The following is a 21,046-nucleotide window of genomic DNA, read 5'->3' on the forward strand; positions in this document are numbered from 1 at the left end:
TTTTAAAAACACGAATCTGATAATGCCGTTCTTCAGTTTAGAATCTTTCAATACCAAAGTTCAAACTTCCTAAGAGTTTATGAGGTTTATGAATGATTTAGCCGCTGGGTCCCTCCGCAGCCTCATCCCCACACACCATACCCTCAGTTCGGCCATAATGAACTTTCAGTTCCCTGAGCCCAACTTTTTCTATTACCGCTAGGTCTCTGACCAAGAGGTTCTTTGCTTGGAACACCCTTCCCGCTACTCTTTTTTTGGGTAAATCAGATGCATTCTCCACGTCCCAGCTCAGTTGTCACTCGCACAGCCCAGGTAGGAAGGCTTCATCCCACGACAGGTGCCCTCAGCGTGGTCCAGCCGATTTGTGTCTCCCAGGCAGACGGCCCTGACGGTGCCCTCGACACTCCATCAGTGTCAGACAGTTTAAAGGCTCCTTAGAGCGGACCCAGATGCTTGCCGCTCCAGTCCACGACAGGTAGGCAGCACGTGAAGCTTCAGCCCCGCAGCAGAGACACACCCAAGTCTTCCAGCGGGCAGCGCTGGTTACGGAACTGCGGTTCAGAGCCCGGAACCCAACCCGGTGCCCCCGCCTCCCACGCTGCGTCGGGGGCGGGGTGGGGCGGGGCTCTTGGCGCCGGCGAACGGCGTGCGACGAGCAGGGGGCGGGGCCAGGGGCGGAGCGGAGCGCGCATGCGCGGTCGCCTTTGTGTGGGTCGAGCAGCGGCGGCGGCGGCGGCAGTGGCGGTCCCACTGGCAGGCGGGCAAGAGGGGAGTCCGGGCGGCGTCCGGCGTGGGAGCCGGGGGACCACGATGGTAAAGAAGCGGAAAGGCCGCGTTGTGATCGACTCAGACACGGAAGACAGCGGCAGCGACGAGAACCTGGATCAGGTGAGGGCAGGCCGCGGAGGCGCGGGCCAGCGGAGCGGGAGAGCTGAGTCCCGGCCACGGTAGTCGGGAGCCGGTCGGGCCCCGGGCCTCCTGGCCGGAGCGCCCGGCCTGCCTCGTGTCCTGAACGCCCGCTGCCGCCCCTTTCTGCTCTTCCCACAGTGCCCGCGGCCCTTGGAGTCTGGCCGGGGCCTGGAGACAGAGCCCCGAGGACTTGGCGCCTTGGGCGGGGAGGCGGGGCAGGGGCCAGGCTGGTGGGCCTCGGGCTCGGGGGACTGGAGGGGTCCTTGGTCTGCCAGGGCCAGATCGGGGCGGCAGGCTGCAGGCCAGGCGATCCGGGCACTGAGAGATAGGAAGTATCGCCCGCCAACCCGGGAGACTGGGAGGTTTTGGAGGAGGTGCAAGGGTGATCGTGGGGCGGTGGGGGGGAGGGAGGCCGAGAAGGTGCAAGCTCTGGGAGATGAAGTTTTTCAGACAAGGGTGTGAACAGAGAGGAGGGGAACCTCTGTCGTGCTTGGCGAGGAATACGTAGCTGTGGTCACGAATCTGTTTGGCAGCTAGGGTCGTTTGTATTTGAGAAGGGTCTCTGTTGAGATGTCAGACCCAAGACAGCTCATGGGAGGAGGAAAGAGGGCATAAGTGGAGAAATATCTAGGACGTCATGGAGAGACTGTGGCGGGGCCTCTTGGCCCTTTTCATGCAGCATCCCAGAATTCTTTCTACTTGAAAGATGTACAGGATACATTGAAACTAACTTTTGGTCTCACTGTCTTGGGGTTGCTTGAACTGTTACCTACTCTAGAAAATACTGTAGGGAGGAAGCTGTCCTTTGTAGCAGTGCTCCAGTGATACCAGAAGATACAAAGAGGGTTTTTCCTCACATTTTGTGAACAAATGATATAAAGAAAGGATATGCAAGAGATAATAGTTCTATAAGTTGAGTAGAGAGAGTACTGAACTTAGAATCCGAAATTTTTGAGTTCTAGGCTGGGCTATGCTGTTTTCTAGCTATGTATCTTGGGTCATAACAGTAAAGTCTAGATAAAACATCAGCCTTGTGTTATCTGATTGAATTATTATAAAGGATTAAGTATTTGTAAGAATTAATGTTGGGGGCTTCCCTGGTGGCGCAGTGGTTAAGAATCCGCCTGCCAATGCAGGGGACAGGAGTTCAATCCCTGGTCCGGGAAGATCCCACATGCCACCAAGAAACTAAGCCCGTGAGCCACAACTACTGAGCCTGCGCTCTAGAGCCCGCGAGCCACAACTACTGAAGCCCACGCCTAGAGCCTGTGCTCCACAACAAGAGATGCCACTGCAATGAGAAGCCTGCGCACCATAATGAATAGTAGCCGCCGCTCGCCGCAACTAGAGAAATCCCGCGCACAGCAATGAAGACCCAACGCAGGGCTTCCCAGGTGGCACCGTGGTTAAGAATCCGCCTGCCATTCAGGGGACACGGGTTCGAGCCCTGGTCTGGGAAGATCTCACATGCTGCGGAGCAGCTAAGCCTGTGCGCCAAAAATACTGAGCCTGTGCTCCAGAGCCCACGAGCCACAACTCCTGAAGCCCGTGCTCTGCAACAGGAGAAGCCACTGCAGTGCGAAGCCCGCGCACTGCAACGAAGAGGAGCCCCCGCTCGCCGCAACTAGAGAAAAGCCTGCGCGCAGCAATGAAGACCCAACACAGCCAAAAATAAATAAATGAAAGAAAGAAAGAAAAAAAAAAAAAGACCCAACGCAGCAAATCAATAAATAAAATAAATAAATTTATTTTTTAAAAAAAGAATTAATGTTGGTACAAGCACCTAGAAACGAAAGCATTTCTATAAATGACTTCTTGGGAATTCTTTGTATTAGGTCAGAGGTCTCAGAAATTAAATATTAGGGCCTGAAAGAGGAGGACTTTAAGAAAGAGGGACTGAAGATATGTTGAAGAAAAGAGGGCTGTTTTGAAAATGGTGGTATGGTGGTGGGAGGTGGGGAGGAGTGGGGCCTGTGGAGAAGTATCAAAGGGATAGACACCTTATGGGATAGGAAGTAAAAGATAAACTGAAAATGTTCTCACCCGAAAGACTCCTGAAATTTATAAAAATATTTTTAAAAATTGTTTTTTAAATTAATTGATTATTTATTTTTGGCTGCGTTGGGTCTTCGTTGCTGCGCGCAGGCTTTTCTCTAGTTGAGGCGAGTGGGAGCTACTCTTTGTTGCTGTGCGTGGGTTTCTCATCACGGTGGCTTCTCTTTGTTGGGGAGCCCGGGCTCTCGGCATGTGGGCTTCAGTAGTTGTGGCTTGTGGGCTCTAGAGCACAGGCTCACTAGTTGTGGTGCATGGGCTGAATTGCTCCACAACATGTGGGGTCTTCCCAGATCAGGGTTCAAACCCGTGTCCCCTGCATTGGCAGGCAGATTCTTAACCACTGCACCACCAGGGAAGTCCTAAAAAATATATCCTTGACTGTAAAATTTTGTTGATAATTTTAGACTGGCACTTAGGAGGATTAGAACTTTTTTAAAAAAACTATTTTCTTATCTAGAAATATAGATATTTCTGATGATAACATCAGCTACCATTTACATAGGGCCTGGGATGAACCAGTCACCTCAATTAAGTGCTTTATTTATATTGTCAGGTTTTCAAATTATGGTGAAGTTGGTACCATTTTCCCCATTTTATTTTATTTATTTATTTTTGGCCACGTTGGGTCTGTTGCTGCATGTGGGCTTTCTCTAGTTGCGGCGAGCAGGGGCTACTCTTCGTTGTGGTGCGCGGACTTCTCATTGCGGTGGCTTCTCTTGTTGCAGAGCACAGGCTGTAGGTGCGTGGGCTTCAGTAGTTGCGGCACATGGGCTCAGTAGTTGTGGCTTGCGGGCTGTAGAGCGCAGGCTCAGTAGTCGTGGCACATGGCTTAGTTGCTCCGCAGCATGTGGGATCTTCCTAGGCCAGGGATTGAACCCGTGTCCCCTGCATCCACAGGCGGATTCTTAACCACTGCGCCACCAGGGAAGCCCCTTCCCCATTTTAGATATGAGGAAAATGGAGGTTGAAGATGTAACTTATCTAAATTCACACAACTTGTTAGTGGCATTTCAAACCAAATCTGTACAATTACAAGGCCTATACTCTTTATACTATACTAACTTAATCTGTTTTTAATATTGCAAAATGAAAATGATGTTTCATAGACATTTTCTGTGTTGCTAGAATTCATGTTTGTAAAGTATATTGAATAGTTTAGAGAAAATTGGTATATCAGTTAAAAAAATTATTTGGGGGACTTTCTTGGTGAAGCAGTCTTAACTCACCTGTTCCGATGATGCATAAACTAAGCTGTAAATTATTCTGTCTTTGGTGATTTTCCACAGAAGTCTGACATGAAATGAGTTGAGAGCTTCCTTTTGTAGTAGAGAGATTTTTCTGATCCACAGAAAGCTTTTCCAGAGTGGGAACTAGAGGGATTGCAACTTTAAACCCAACTTTATCTATTTGTAAAAAGAAATTAGCATAAAATTTGTAAATAATACCTAAGACATTTTAACAGCAATTTCAACTTCCTCCTTTTCAACTACTCATTGACATTCTTTTATCAGATGCGAACCAGATCAAAATTCCCTTTTCCTGCACATCCTAACAGGCACTAGTGCCTTCTCTATATGTTCAGCACTGTGCGAGGCTCAGAGGAATAAAAAAAATCTGTGCTCTCTAGAAGTTCTCCAAGAGATCTTTAGCAGAAGTTCAAATTCAGCCTAGTTTTGGGGTCTTTAGGACTCCTCTGAACAAAATTAGTGCATTCTGGGCTTTTCCTCACCAAGATGCCTTGGACTGCTCCATCGAGTTCTTGGTCTTCGTTGGGGGGTATAACATTGTATTTGCGGTCTAGTGGAAAAGAACAAACCATGACAAATATCTGAGTGTCAACTGTGAGAGTGGAGCACAGTTAATAAGGGGATCCTTTGTCTCTGAGTTTTCCAGGTGGGAATCTAAGCCATTATGTCAGAAATATTACCTCCAAATTAGTCCTTAGCCTTCTACATTGGCTTTTCCTGGTGGTGAGAGGAGGAACATGTGTGTCAGAAAATGCTTGGGTTGCTTAAGATGTACTTTTCAGGGGCTCCCATCCCAGACCTACTGAATCAGACTCTCTGGGGACTCTCTCCTCTGCATTTTTACCAGGTAGAGCCCTGGTACTTATTTGTGTTAAACACTGAGACCACTGTCTGTATGCAAGTTAATCTTTTAGTAAGACACTGTAAGTAGTTTGGGAGAGAAATAGCTTCCTGTCTCAGCCATAGTGTGTGCACATATAACCAAAAGAACTTAACAGAGATGTTCAAAGTGGCAAAGCTGCTGGTTTTTCTAAATCCCTAAGCTGTTTGAATTGTTGGGATGATTTTTTTTGAGGCCTGTTTCTTTTTTCACTTCCTTCTTCTTGGTGGGAAGAGGTATGTAGTAACTGAATTGGAGTCCTTTAAAATTTGTTTTAACTTTCAAAGGTTTTAAAAACTCAGACCTTTGAGAATTTGAAGGATTAATTTTAACATATGACCTGATAGTGACCTTATTTTTTTAAGTTGGCCACACCGTTTCTTCAACATTTCAGAATTGCAAATCATGGAGATACTTGCTTTTGGTGCTTCTTGGAAAAAAATAACAGAATTTGAGCCAAACCTAGGCTTTTTTACCCCACCACGTACCTCCATGGAGATAACATGTGCACTCTTTATGGAATAATATCTATGCAATGGGTCCTATAACATGAAAAGCATCCAATATAATAAAGGAATCAGAGTTGTCTATTCAGATCAATACAACTCAGTATTTATAAAAACTCTACTCTGCCGTTTTCAAGGAAAAAAAGCTACATGCATACTGGGATGCTTTATTTCAGAATTTCCATCCTTATTTAAAATGGAGATTGTGTTGTCCTGTCCTCTTTTTCTCTGCTCATTCTACTTGAAGTAACCATAAGTTAAAATATTTTTGAAACAGTAGGCCCCTAAGTATTTTCTAGGAGTTATTTTTAGACATTATGTGTTAAAAATAGCATTGTTATAAAGTATCCTTCCATAAACCTTCCCCATAAAAGGTGGGAAATTTTAAAGTTGTGCTTCTCACCTAAGTGTCCATCGACAGATGAATGGATAAAGAAGATGTGGCGCATATATGCAATGGAATATTACTCGGCCATAAGAAGAAACGAAATTGAGTTATTTGTAGTGAGATGGATGGACCTAGAGTCTGTCATACAGAGTGAAGTAAGTTTGAAAGAGAAAAACAAATACCGTATGCTAACACATATATATGGAATCTAAAAAAAAAAAAAAGATTCTGAAGAACCTAGGGGCAGGACAGGAATAAAGACGCAGACGTTTGGGACAAGTGAGAGAGTGGCATGAACATATATACACTACCAAATGTAAAATAGCTAGTGGGAAGCAGCCGCATAGCACAGGGAGTTCAGCTCAGTGCTTTGTGACCACCTAAAGGGGTGGGATACGGGAGGGTGGGAAGGAGATGCAAGAGGGAGGAGATATGGGGATACATGTATATGTATAGCTGATTCACTTTGTTATAAAGCAGAAACTAACCATTATAAAGCAATTATACTCCAATAAAGATGTTTTTAAAATTAATTAAATAAGTAAATAAAGTTGTGCTTCTCATTGATAAAGTCTTTTTACATTAGAGCAGAGTTTGAAGTCTAGGATGAACTTGTGAGAAGTGTTGGGGTTAACTTGTGAAGTTGTAAATTTGTGTCATAATGTTGCATCTAGCCTGATGTGACTCTTCTGCCAATTTCACTTGATTTTCATTTAGAAGTAGTGCAGGGAAAATTGGGTCCCATGGGAGCTTTAACAGAGAGGCTTTCAGGAAAAATTCAAAACCTATCTTTCAACACTGGTTCTCTTGGTGTACTTATTTGCTCCCTAGACCGTAAGTTCCACAAGGGCAAAGATTGTTGTTTTTTTTTTAATCTTTCAACAAATGTGTTAGACGGTACGAGGCAACAGGGCTATTGGGTGAACAAAATCTAAGTGGTTTCTACCTTCAAGGAGCTTAGGGGATGGGGGCTAAGGGAGGGACAGGGGCAGGCATTGCTCAGAGTCATTTCCTTACACTTGAATTACAGGCTGTGAAGGAAGAGCAAGGATGCTGTGAGAGTTTGACCAGGGACTCTGTGCTCGCCTGATGGGAGTGACATTTAAACTGAGATCTGGAATATGGGTTAGGGATAAGGAGATAGGAGACTGAAGAGTACAGGGACATGTGAGTGTTCATGGTTGAGGGAGCAAAATGTACAAAAAGCATTGAGGCAGGAAGGACCTAGCACCCTCATGAAACTGAAAGAGGCAGAGTGACTGGGACATCACTAGTTGGAGGGAGAGTGGTACAAATGAAGCTGCAGAAGTAGTCTGTTTGGACCCTTTGAGGATGGAAAAGACAGTTTAGTGAATCACAACCAGTGTTAAAAATAAAAACGAAATTGAATCAAATAGAAAAAAAAATCATATGTCATACCTAGTAAAGATAAGTATTGTTTCATAAAACTTGTGTTTCACACATATCCATGTATGTATATACTGCGTCATAAGGTATAATTTGTCTTTCTTTGGGCTGGGGTTAAAAAGACGTTTTAAGCCACTGGCAGGTCCAGATTGGCAATAGTAAGGACTGTGGACTTTATTCTGAGGGTAATGAGAAACCACTGAAGGATTTTAAGCTGAAAGAGGTGTTCTAACTTGTCTTTTGAAAAGTTTTCCCAGGCTTCTATGTGGAGAGTAATCTGGAGAAGGGACACTAGTTAGATGGCAGATAGAGTCCAGGTGAGAGATGGTGGAGAAGCTCCAAGAGGGCAAGGCTGTTTGTTCAATGTAGTTTTGTTTGTTTGTTTGTTTTTGCGGTACGCGGGCCTCTCACTGCTGTGGCCTCTCCTGTTGCAGACCACAGGCTCTGGACGCGCAGGCCCAGCGGCCATGGCTCACGGGCCTAGCCGCTCCGCAGCATGTGGGATCCTCCTGGACCCGGGCACGAACCCGTGTTCCCTGCATCAGCAGGCGGAGTCTCAACCACTGCGCCACCAGGGAAGCCCTGTTCAGTGTAGTATCCCTGCATCTAGAACAGTGCCTGGCCTGCAGCATATACCTTGTCAGTATTTGTTGAATGAATGCCTGACTTGGACTGGTGTAGTTATAGAGATGACAGAAAGTGGATTAATTGGACATAATATTCATGCTATAAAACTGAGAGGATTTGATGACTGATTGGATGTTGGAGGTGAGCAAGAGGAGATTCTGGTATGAGTTGGGGAACCCTGGAGGAAGATCAAGTTTAAAGGTGAAGAGCATGTGTTCAGTCTTGTATGTATAGAGATTAAAGTTGTCGATGAGATACTCAAGTGGAGACATTTAAGTACGTAGTTGAAAATAATGCCTGCCTGACACAGAGTAGACAATTAATAAATCTTTGTTGAATAAGCAAATGCTGTTTGGCATATCCACGGTAGAAAGTTAGATTCAAACTTTTCTGATTATAGTAGTATTACTTAGAGGTAAAGGGACACTGTCAGATTGGGAGTTCTTGCTTTAGCCCCTCTGCTGTAATACTGATACCTCATCTATAAGGCATGGAAATGTGCATTAGTTAGAAAGTGTATTAGAAGAGGGAACCAAGTAGAAACAAGTAACAGTAGTAGAATTAAAAAAAAATATTTTAATGTACCTTTTATTTTGAATGAGTTGAAAACTGGTTTTATTTTATCAATTCTATGACATTGTGGGCATTTATATAACTCAATATTTTTTCTATAATTATAATCACTTTGCTAGAAATTGGAAAGGGGAAGTTGCCACATTTCATGCCGGTCATGTGAAATGTAAAGGAATGTTACACTGTCACTTTGGAATTACTACTTCAGAAGGGTTTTCGTGTGTATGTTCATTGTTTTGGTTTGTTTTCTTTTTTTTTTTTTTTTTAAATGACAAAAATAGTACATGCTTGTTGAAACAGTTCCAACAAAACAAAAATACCTCCCTGTTCCACAAACGTATATGCACGCAATGGCTCTGTTTCTTACTCCTGAAAAATAACCAGTGTCCACTGTTGGAATGATGTTCTTCAATCAATAATTTTGATATGAAAGAAATAATAGAAAATAATGTCTCAGATTTAAACTTCTATGAATTACTACTCTTTTCTTAGCTTCTCTCAAATCCTCCCACTTCTCTCTGTCCCTGTGGCTTCTTACCTTGTCCAGGTCACCATCCACTCTGATGACCCTGCTGTGGACTCCTCTCTGCACTTCCTCCCTGGCCCTGTAGTCTGTTCCTCTGTCAGTCAAGAGTGCTATTTAAAAAACCCTCAGGGGATGGTTACTTCCCTGCTTAAAACCATTTGATGGCTCCCCACTGCCTTCAAATAAAATTCATTTTCCTGATCCTGCTGTATAAAACTGGGAATGATGTGGTTTCTTCTTACCTTTAACCTGCCTCATTCCATCACCTCCCCCCACCCCCTGTCCCCTTGCCTATGAAGCTCTAGTCACCTTGGTTCCCTTTTAGTTCTTTGGTTAAGCCAAGCTATTGCCAATTTCAGGACCTTATCTATTCTTTTTTTTATATATAAATTTATTTATTTATGTATTTATTTTTGGCTGTGTTGGGTCTTTGTTGCTGCATGAGGGCTTTCTCTAGTTGCGGCGATCGAGGGCTGCTCTTCCTTGCGGTCCGTGAGCTTCTGATTGTGGTGGCTTCTCTTGTGGAGCATGGGCTCTAGGCGCCTGGGCTTCAGTAGCAGCATGTGGGATCGATCAGTAGTCGTGGCTCACAGGTTTAGTTGCTCTGCGGCATGTGGGATCTTCCCAGACCAGGGATCGAACCCATGTTCGCCTGCATTGGCAGGCGGACTCTTAACCACTAGGGAAGTCCAGGGCCTTATCTATTCTATCTGAAGACTTCTATCCAGAAGACTGCACCCCTGTGTCTTCCCCGTTTCTAGTCTCACCCTAAATACCATTGCCTCAGAGAAACCTTCCCCCAATCACCCTATTGCAGATAGGTTCCCCACTCACTTGATTCACTTCCTTCTTAGCACTTATCACTAGATATACTTGTTTATTTACCTGTTTATTGTCTGTCTCTCTCACTTGATTTTATTTATTTATTTTTAAATTTTTATTGGAGTATAATTGATTTATAATGTGTTTGTTTCAGGTTAGTACAGCAAAGTGAATCAGTTATACATACACCCCCTCACTTGATTTTAAATTCCGTGAGGTCAAGGACTATGTATCTCTTCTTCCTGACTTTCTCCCCACAGCTTGGTATATAGTAGGTGCTGGTAGCAGGGGAACTATCTGTCCCGCTTGCCAGGAACTGAGTTTCCCAGAATTCAGGACTTTCAGTGCTAAAACCAGGACAGTCCTAAGCAAACCAAGATGTTTGGTCACCCTAGATGGTAGTAATCACTTGCATTAGTTGTATTTGTGGAATGAATATGTGCAAAAGAGCTCAGCATGCTAATTAGCTATAAAAGACGTGAGGTTTATCCATTTGGGCTTTTATTCTCCTTTTCTGGGGTGCAGAATCTGTATCCCACTTTTGTGTGATCATGGGAGGTTAAATTAAAGAGATGGGATTTAATTTCCTTTAAGTAAGTAATTTCCTTTAAATAAGTTGCTTTATTACAGATTGATCACGACATGGCATTGCAAAAATACACTGTTTGTGAATGATGGGGTGGGGGAATTAAATCCTAAGTTTTATGAGTCTTCACATATTGATGGATTAGAATTCTAATTTTAACCAGAATAATACTATTTTAATAAATATTACCTTAGTGCAATTAGACTTGCAATTTGGCTGTCTAGTTTATTGTTAAATATGGTTTTCAAGCAATGTTAATGAAACTGCTCTAGAAGCCAGATGTGGCATCCTACACAGTCATACCTATAGTGTGCTGGGCATTGGCATTACTCTCAGCAGATCTTAATTCAGCTTAAGTTTGATAACCTGTGTGGGCACCCCACACAGCCATTCCATCCTAGAGGAATGCTGAGATAAGTAGGGGAGGTTTTCACTAGATGTGATGAAATACAGGGAGGATGGTGAGAGAGAACCACTGGGCACACAGAAATGTCATCTCAACCAGTGTGGCACAGTGAAGCGGGCTAGCAGGAGAGAGCTGCAGAAGGACCTACCCCCTGTGCATGAATCAGTTTTAGATTGGCTTTTTTTAGTATTGGTGTTGGATAAATCAACCCCTACAGGTAATAAATCTGATGATTTCTTCATGTGTGGAGTGTTGGCAAGACCTTTCTGTTGCACATTAGTGTGTCCAGCTGTATTTATGAGCCTTCAGAATATAAAAGACTTGGGCTTCCCTGGTGGCACAGTGGTTAAGAATCCGCCTGCCAATGCAGGGGACACGGGTTCAAGCCCTGGTCCAGGAAGGTCCCACATGCCAACGAAGCAACTAAGCCCTTGTGCCACAGCTACTGAGCCTGCGCTCTAGAGCCCGCGAGCCGCAACTACTGAAGCCCACATGCCTAGAGCCCGTGCTGCGCAACAAGAGAAGCCACTGCAATGAGAAGCCCATGCACCACAAGGAAGAGCAGCCCCTGCTCGCAGCAGCTAGAGAAAGCCCATGCGCAACAACGAAGGCCCAACTTAGCCAAAAATAATAAATACATAAATTTATTTTTTAAAAAAAGAATATAAAGGACTTAACTGTGAAGAGTAGCCTTGCCATGAGTACCCCCAGTAACTTCCTATACAATTCTCAGCTTGTGGAAAGGGTATCTTTCACACTTTTTAAGAAGAAGGTCTTTGCTGTCTCTATACTATTGTTAATATGGTATTTAATGTAGTAGAAGAAGGACTGTGCCTATCAGATGCAGTTGTTTGCTGATGGAGAGACATTTGTTAGGTTTTTAGTATAGAGTGGAATCTCTTTAACAGGATGGCAATACTACCACATTAACACTTTAGTTACAGTAATTTTTAATGGATATCTACTTCTTGTTTCAGGAAAGGATTTGATTGCTAGCATATCCAAATCCCTGTTATAATGAGTTAGTATTAAAACAGAATTCTAGTGCATTTGTGAACCTCAGAGGGTCAGGAAGTACACTACTTACCAGAAGTCTTTCTAATTTTTATAAATTTGCATGAAGGTAATGTGGGAAAAAGATAATAGTAGAGGCCATACACAAATTACCATATAACCCAGCAGTACCACTCCTAGGTATTTATCCAAGTGAAATAAAAACTAATATTTACACAAAAACCTGTACATGAACAAATAATTTCCCCAAGATGGAAACAACCCAAATATTTTTCAACTGGCAGATGGATAAAGTGTGGTGTATCCACACAATGGAATACTACTTTACAATAAAAAGAAACAAACTGCTGATACCTGTCCAATCTCAAATGCATTATGCTAAGTAAGGAAACCAAATTCAAAAGACTACATACTGTATGATTCCATTTATGTGATATTTTACAATAGGCACATCTGTAGGGACAGAAAACTGGTATGTGATTGCCAGGGGATGGAGGGAGAGATATGAAGAGCACTTACTTCCTGAAAAGGCTTCAGATCATAAACACTCTACTTTTTCATACCAAAATGGTAACTCCTATTGACCAGTGCAAATAACAGCAAAATTTGGGGGGATGATGGAACTGTCCTATATCTTGATTGTGTGAGTGGTTCAACTGTATGTATTTGTCAAACTCATAGAACCATCCATAAGAAAGGATAAAAGGTACTGTATGTAAATTACACCCTCAAGTTTTTAGAAGACTGTAAACACACAAACATTGCTGTAATTTGCATTTGGTCGATAGGAGTTACCATTTTGGTAACCGAAGTCTTTTCAGGAAGTTAGTATGCTAGCTCTGTCTACAGAATTGAGAAGAGTAACATTTCGTTACTGCTTATGAAGAAGAGATGGTGTCAGCTGTTAATCTGAGAAGGTCATTTTCTCATTCTGGCCAAGGAGGATATACTCCTAAAATAGAAAGAGACTGGAAGAAGAAAACATATTTTATAGCAGTCTGTTTTTAAAAAATTTGTCTTGGCACTTAACCTATAATTGTATAGCACCAACATCATCAAGGAATAATACTACTACTATTTATTAGTTATATATTTCTTTTGGCCCAAGGGGAAAATGTAAACCATGATTGAAATAGGAGCTAGGATTTTTTCTGCCCTAGTTTGAATCCTGGTTCTCTCATCTACTAGCTGTATTACCTTGGGTGAGTTACTTAACCTCTCCTGCTCCTTAGTTTCTTTATCTTTAAATGGGGAAGATAATGATACTTACCTTAAGGCAGTTGTGAAGATTAAATGTTAGATGCTTAGAAAAGTACCTGGCATCTAGTAAGTACAACATAATTTTGGGCTGGTGTTGATATTAGCAGAAAGCAAGAACCAGAGTAAGTATCCTTTTGTTGTGTTTTTTTTTTTTTTTTTTTTTTTTTCTGTATGCGGGCCTCTCACTGCTGTGGCCTCTCTCGTTGCGGAGCACAGGCTCCAGACGCGCAGGCTCAGCGGCCATGGCTCACGGGCCCAGCCGCTCTGCGGCATGTGGGATCTTCCCGGACCGGGGCACGAACCCGCGTCCCCTGCATCGGCAGGCGGACTCTCAACCACTGCGCCACCAGGGAAGCCCCTTGTTGTGTTTTTGAGTGACTGGACTGAGTTGGGGAGAAGTAACAGGAGAGGGAAACCATGTGAGAGAGCAAATCCTGGTTGTAGCCATGTCTTACTAAATGGCGTATCTCTTCTCCTTTAAGCTCCCTTAAATCACCAGGACAAGGCAGAGGTGGTGAATGGGAATATTGGGGTTGTCAAATTAGGATTCCCGTGTAGAGGCCAGCATATTTACTGCTTGACCCTGGGTTCAGCACCAGAAATATACTATTTTTTTCCCCCTGGTTTAGGCATCCAAAATAAAAAATGACCTCAGAAATTTGTAGTCCGTCAGCTTATTCAGAACAGTCCCCCAAATGTCAATTTTACCATGAATTATATATAATAAGAGGGTGCTCAGAGTATTAGCTATACCAATAAGAACAGGGAGCAAATTACCTTTGTAGACATGGTTCTTATCGTATCAGTTGCTGAGAATCAGTACTTCTGTAACTTATAGAGGAAATTCGGGGGTAGCCTCCAGTTTAGTTTTCTAGTCACTTTTCCATTTCAGACATACATTTCCCATTAAGAGTGAGGGAACAGATTTTTTTTTGGCCGTGCCGTGCAGCTTGTGGGATCCTCATTCCCTGACCAGGGATCGAACCCGGGCCCCCTACAGTGAAAGATCAGAGTCCTGACCACTGAACAGCCAGGGAATTCCCGGGACAGACTTTGAAAGCATTTCTTTAGCACTTAGGAGTGCTGGCAGTCGGTCTGTTCGTGTGACCAAAGTTCCCATGATGATGTCCTTCAATTGAAACCACAAAGAAGTAGAAGAGATCTAGAGAAGGTGGGCATTTTATTATTTGGGGATATATTTTCTCTGTGAACAAAACTCACATGGCTACTTTTGCCCTCTCAGGAGCTCTTGTCCCTGGCAAAGCGGAAACGAAGTGACTCTGAAGAGAAGGAGCCGCCTGTTAGTCAGCCTGCAGCCTCCTCAGACTCGGAGACGTCTAACAGTGATGATGAGGTGGGTGTGGAGGGCTAGGCCTCTGGGACTAATGAGTGTTTGAGTGTCCTGAGTTGGTGACTCCTGGCAGCCGCTTTTCCTTAAACTGAGACCTTCCTGCCTAAGATCTATGAGAACTTCTTGGGGAAAGAAAATTGTGTATGGAAAGCTCTCGCATTGTGATGTTCTTTGTACTTACCTAGTGGGTACCTCTGTGGGTACCTCTGCAGTGCATTCGTGGCCATTTTTAGTCTTTTATTTTCAGCCCTTTTGCAGTGGGGGCACAACTTGTTAGTCACCATCTCTTTTATTTTTTGTCACTTTTTTTTTTTTTTTCCGGTACGTGGGCCTCTCACTGTTGTGGTCTCTCCCGTTGCGGAGCACAGGCCCCGGAGGACGCGCAGGCCCAGCGGCCACGGCTCACGGGCCCAGCCGCTCCGCAGCATGTGGGATCTTCCCGGACTGGGGCACGAACCCGCGTCCCCTGCATTGGCAGGCAGACTCTCAACCACTGCGCCACCAGGGAAGCCCTTTTGTCACCTTTTAAATCCCACTTTTATGTTAGAAAAGAAAGTCTATCAGTAATGCCTATAAAGTATTAGTGGGAAATACTTTAGCAAGATAAGAAGCTTTCTTTGGGTAGATGGAATCAACATCTCTCAGAGCAGTGGCATTAGCTTTAATGAGAAATGTCCAGCTGTTCATTGTTTAAGCCAAGATGAGTTTCCCAAACTGCTGCCCACCACCAAACAAGGCCCTGAAAGATCCAGAACTTTAATGGAAGAGAAAGGAAGGGGAAAGGTCTTTGAAGCACTCCTACATGTTCCTCATTTGATTTGAAATATTTTTTTTCCCTTAGTAATTTCCTGGGGGGAGGCCAGATATCATCTTTCTGTTTAATCTCTTACCCTGCAGTTAAGGAAAATATTTTTAACAGTGTACTAACAGTATTTTATTTTAAAGTTCCTCTAAAGTAAAAAATGTTTTTTATTATAATGAAATTTGGTTAACAGCTAGAACAGTATTTACCAGTGCCCTGCATATGCAAATTAGGAACGATTGCATTCTGATTGACTGTACTGATATTCTCTTAATCTTAAATAATTCAACAGACCTAAAATTGCTTTGATAGCAAGAGGTAGTAAATGCGAGTTTTATTCTTTTGTTTCGTTTATTTTTCATGGAGGTACTATAATTCCTCTAAAATTGATAAAGTAACCCAATCTGCTTAGAAAAACAGTGGATTTTATGAAATAATTTGCTTTGTTTTGTTTTTCTATTTTAAAAAAATGCAAAGATAATACAGGAAAATCTTGAAATGATTCCCTTTCCCACTATTCCTACATCAACTCCTTTCATTTTCCATGTTTCAGAAGTCAGCTGCTGTGGGATATTAAGTTTGAATCTGTGTTGTGTTTGGAATACCCTGTAACATGTTTATTGTCTTTGCACTTCCTTGAGATACAATCAGTAACTATCCTTTGAAGCATTTTGTTTTCCATATTCCTGTCATTAAATCACTCCTAAGTATGCAGTTGCTGTAGGGATTCCCTTCATCCTTTTGAGCTGCTTCTACTAGAAGGTCAAAGTATGTATCAACTCCACAGCATTTAGAGAAGCCCAAAACTTGTGCTAGGGTAGATCCAGCATCCATAAAAATGTTTACAGTTTAGGATTCCCTTTGTCATTCACAGCTACTTAATCAAGTCTGAGAGTCTTCACCTTAGAATGCTACCAGCTACTTATGTACTTATTGGAGAAAAAGCTGACAGGCAAGCTGTACCCTGTCTAGTGGGGATTGAAAGTTTGCGTAATTTTCCTCTTGCTGCTGCCTCCAAGTCCCAGCCCCCTAACCCACTGGCTTCTGGTAGCTCTACTCTAGTCCCTCCTCACCCTACACTGGGAATAGCAGTCTCTATATCATGGCCATTCTGAAAAGAGCCTGTTTTTTGGTCTGCATTATCACTTTCTGGCCCAGGCTACTAGCTTAAGCACAGAGCACCCCAAAGTTAGGGTAAATACTTAATTATTTTGGACAATTAAGAAAATCTTTTTTAAAAAACTCCTACCAGGGCTTCCCTGGTGGCGCAGTGGTTGAGAGTCCGCCTGCCGATGCAGGGGACGCGGGTTCGTGCCCCGGTCCGGGAAGATCCCACGTGCCGCGGAGCGGCTGGGCCCGTGAGCCATGGCCGCTGAGCCTGCGCGTCCGGAGCCTGTGCTCCACGCAACGGGAGAGGCCACAACAGTGAGAGGCCCGCATATCACAAAAAAAAAAAAAAAAAAAAAAACTCCTACCAGCCACTAGAGAAATCAGTGGTATTGTAAACTCAGATTTATGGCTGCCATAGAGATATTTTAGAGTGGGTAGGGGACTTCTGAGAGATCTTAGAATACAGTGTTTGAGACAGAGGCTCTTGTTTTTTTTCTCTCTCATAATGCATATTCATACATCTTTGTAGGTGAAACCCATATACTGAAATAATTTGCTATGTTTTCTAGTTTCTGCTATGGTTTTAATATCCTTATTACCTACAAACTAGCCTTTTAGAAATTTTGTTGTTAAAATGTCAGTTCTCAGTCAGATGGAGCCTGCTTGTACTAGAAGCTACTCTGGAGTTTTTTCAAATACACCTCCCAACCCTTTTCCCCTCCCACGTGACTCTTGTTTATTGTCATTAATGATGATGAATATAGGTAGAAAGAAGTATGTTGTTCTCCTCAGATTTGCTAGGACAGAAAACTAGTCAGGAACAACTGATGTAGGAGGTTAATGGGTAGTTTGTTTTAAGGAGAGACATGCACTGACTTTAGAGCAAGAAGATATCTAGCTAATTGTTGGGGGTGGGGAGGGGGACACAATGAAAGTTTCCTATCCAGAAAAAAGTGGGTGCATTGGTTATTAAGTATAAGGCTCAATTAGGGGGAATTCCTTGGTGGTCCAGTGGTTAGGACTCTGCGCTTTCATTGCCAAGGACCCGGGTTCAATCCTTGGTCAGGGAACTAACATCCACAAGCTGTGCAGTGTGGCAAAAAAAAAAAAAAAAAGTTCAATTAAGGAGAGACTAGTAGATATCTTGTGTATTATTCTTGATGAGTGAATTATTCTCAGTCATATCTTAGGCACATGAGAAGTAGAACTCTTTCTGTAAGGTTTACATTGACCAAACCTGGGAAATTGGAAAGCACAGCCTCAGTGGTAGGTTATAATGCTGTGGTGTGGCATTTTGGTGCTGTCACTTCCTGTTCCTGGAAGCATTTGGTAAGAGAAGCACCTCCAAGGGTGCAGACAGGAGTGGCCAGGAAGAAAAATAACAGGGTTAGGAGGAGGAGAGCTAGCAGTGCTCATTCATGAGATTTAAAGTTTTTTAAAAAATGGCCAAAACAAAAAAGTCCATTTGTTAGGAGGAACAGAGTCCTCAATCGGGTACTTCAGAGTCCTTTTTAGAAACATGGTGAATCTCGTGGAAACAGATAGCTATACCTAGATAAGAAATAAGAATAAAGCCTAGATTTTCCCTTGTTACCAGTAAAAATCATGTTATCAGTAGATACCAAAAAACCCTTTATTTGTTGTTCAAAATTGAATATAACTACATTAGACAAAGTAAGGAAACAGCTGAATTATGTTCTATTGCCCTCTGCCTGAGCGAGAATGATTATTTTAAAAAGCTTCATGTACAGTCCTGTTTTCAACATTTTTGAGAAATAAAAACATTTGGCCCAGCCGTGTAGTTCAGCACTTGTCACCTGTTTTTTCTTCCCCAGAACTTCCTGGTTACATTTTATGCTTCAGCTTACTACCTCTTCAGAGACTCTGGACTCTTCTTGCTTTTCCCCCATTCCATTTATTTCTACTTTCTTAATTTCTGAAGCTTCTTCTCTTTCTCTCTTATCCCATTTAATCTTTTGAGTGCTCCCACTTTGATCTAGTTGCACTCCTGTTCCCACTATGTTATTGCTTGTTGGCTCCAATATTTTTATTAATAGAACATTTTGAAAAAGATACAACTTTTACTTAAAATTCATTTAGTAATAATTTTTCCAGGAAGTCAGCCTAGATACCCAAGAGCATTTTGTTGTTGCTTTACCATGCAGATAATACATAATCAGCACATACTGATAAAGGCCTTCACTGCTAAGCTAATATTTTCCTGTGTGTATATTCATTTAATAAGGTTTTCATACACACAATACCTCTGGAAAAAGATGTTCCATATAGATGAATTATCCCAATACTAAAACTAAACTCTTGAAAGTTTAAAATATAAAACCACTATATTTGAAAAAATTTGATAGATCTTATTATATATAGTTTTTTAAACTGATTTAGTCATGATTATGAATGACAGTTCTTATACTGTATTTATTTATTTATTTATGGCTGTGTTGGGTCTTTGTTGCTGCACGCAGGCTTTATCTAGTTGTGGAGAACTCGGGCTATTCTTCGTTGCGGTGTGCGCGCGGCTTCTCATTGCAGTGGCGTCTCTTGTTGAAGAGCACAGGCTCTAGGCACCTGGGCTTCAGTAGTTGTGGCTCGCGGGCACAGTAGTTGTGGCTTGCAGGCTCTAGAGCGCAGGCTCAGTAGTTGTGGCGCACAAGCTTAGTTGCTCTGCGGAATGTTCCTGGACCTGGGCTCGAACCCGTGTCCCCTGCACTGGCAGGCAGATTCTTAACCACTGCTCCACCAGGGAAGTCCCCCCCCCCTTTTCTTTGGCATGCTTTTGGGTTCTTGGCTATGTAGATTACCATACAGTTGCACCTCATTTATCTAGATACCTAAAATCTCATCACAAGAAAAATAAAGTGATCTTCATGGACCACTTGCTTAAACTGTGTACAACAAATTCTGACACTTCCTACCAAAAAGTGCAGTGGAGTACTGACTATATTTTACATTTTTTTGGTATCATTTGTTTCACTTTTGTTTTTATCTCCATAACCAGACTGTAAGTTTTTGTGATTGAGTGTAGGGATTCTCTGTGTTTTTCAGTTAAATATAACTGATTGCTTGATTATAAGATACAGTAGTGTCCTTTGTACTTTGATTAATTACAAATAATTAATTTCTTCTAAGGGAAAAGAAAACTTAGCTATTCCTCATTGTTCTTTAGGCTGACATTTGCATATACTCTTCAACTTTGCTGACCCTTTTCTATCTTCAGTATCTTCACAGGGAAAAAATACCTAAATCAGGAACGATGCCCTCTCCGCACACCTCTTTGTTGGCCACTGTTAAGATCTAGAATAATGACTACCGAATCCTTTTGACAAACACTTCAATTTAGTGTAACACTCAGTTCATATAGAATCGTACAACTTTAAAACTCCAAGGGGTCGTAGAGATCATTTAGATTCCCTTATTTCAGATAAGAAAACAGGCTCCCAGAAGTTCTGGTTTCCTTTTTCCATCATAAAATAGTACCCTCCATTTATATAGAACTTCATGGTTTCTAATGTGCTCTTAGCGTCTTTTTATTCTGTCTCCTTTGAGTCTCACACTACCGTGATAGGTGGTCAAGGTGGTATTATTATTCCTACTTTACAGATAAGGAAACAGTCTCAGGTTGAGGGCTTGGGCTTGTATTCCAGTTCTTTTAACCTCTAGTCCCATAGTTTATCACTAGCCCAGCTGTTCTTCTTGAACCCTACTTACCTCAGAGTATTTCATTTCACTGTAAATTCGTTTCAGGAGAAACTGGGCTGCAATGGTTTCTACTCTGGGTCCTGAGACCTAGAATATGATCTTCCTTGTCCATTAGAGATAACCTCTCTGAAATGTTGAAGTTTCTTTGCTTTTCTGCCTCCAGGATAAAAGTACTCAGCATGTCAATGGCACCCAAGTCCAAGGCAACCACTCCCCACCCCATGTTCCTTCCTGTCTTTCAGCTGAATGCCAGGAAGGTCAGCTGCTTCCCAGAGTAGGGATCTGCTTCTAACAACCCCTACACTCTTCAGTCTGGCACAGGGTTTTGTAGTACTTTCTAACCCTCCTTGTATCATTAGATAATTGCCATCCATTAGAGTATCAGTTACAGCAGTGAGAGTCAAAGTGCTAATCTCTTTTAATTTATTAGTTAAGAAGACATCTTCCTTCTAGTCACTGTTTTAGGTTTTCATCACTGCATTATACGTAATACTTTCCTGGTGTCTTGTGTGAGCCTGCATGCATGTAGAATGCTTGGGAAAAGCAGGGTGTCAGTGTGTATTAGAATCCTGACTGACAGTGGACCCTTTCCCTTTCCCAGATTGTTTTTAAGCAGCTCTCCTTGGGGGATGCTCTGGCCTCCGTACTCAGATGCAGATCAGCAGGCACTCATTTTCTCATTCTTGCCTTCTGGGTGGTACATTTTAGAGCACTTTTAAGGTCGCAACAGAGCTTGCCTTTCAGTGAAGCCATAGTTCCCAAAACAAATTAAGAAAAGCCAGGTCATTTCTTCTACTCTGATGGATGGGGAAAGCCTGAGAGCATCTCTTTAATCCTGTACTGTACTCTTTAGACTCCATTTA

General features: G+C 42.6%; 1 protein-coding gene across 2 annotated transcripts in view; it reads left to right on the forward strand.

Moving 5' to 3' along the window:
- Positions 1-686: 686 nt before the first annotated feature.
- Positions 687-21,046, forward strand: part of RTF1 (RTF1 homolog, Paf1/RNA polymerase II complex component) — a 54,358-nt gene continuing 33,998 nt past the window's right edge. For both annotated transcript variants that reach the window (XM_067029013.1, XM_059058043.2), the window contains exons 1-2: positions 687-888; positions 14,450-14,560. In XM_067029013.1, the coding sequence (XP_066885114.1) occupies positions 691-888; positions 14,450-14,560 (309 nt within the window). In that variant the 5' untranslated portion in view covers positions 687-690. The remainder of the gene's footprint in view (positions 889-14,449; positions 14,561-21,046) is intronic.

The sequence above is a fragment of the Kogia breviceps genome, chromosome 3, assembly GCF_026419965.1.
Source record: "Kogia breviceps isolate mKogBre1 chromosome 3, mKogBre1 haplotype 1, whole genome shotgun sequence".
NCBI lineage: Eukaryota > Metazoa > Chordata > Mammalia > Artiodactyla > Physeteridae > Kogia > Kogia breviceps.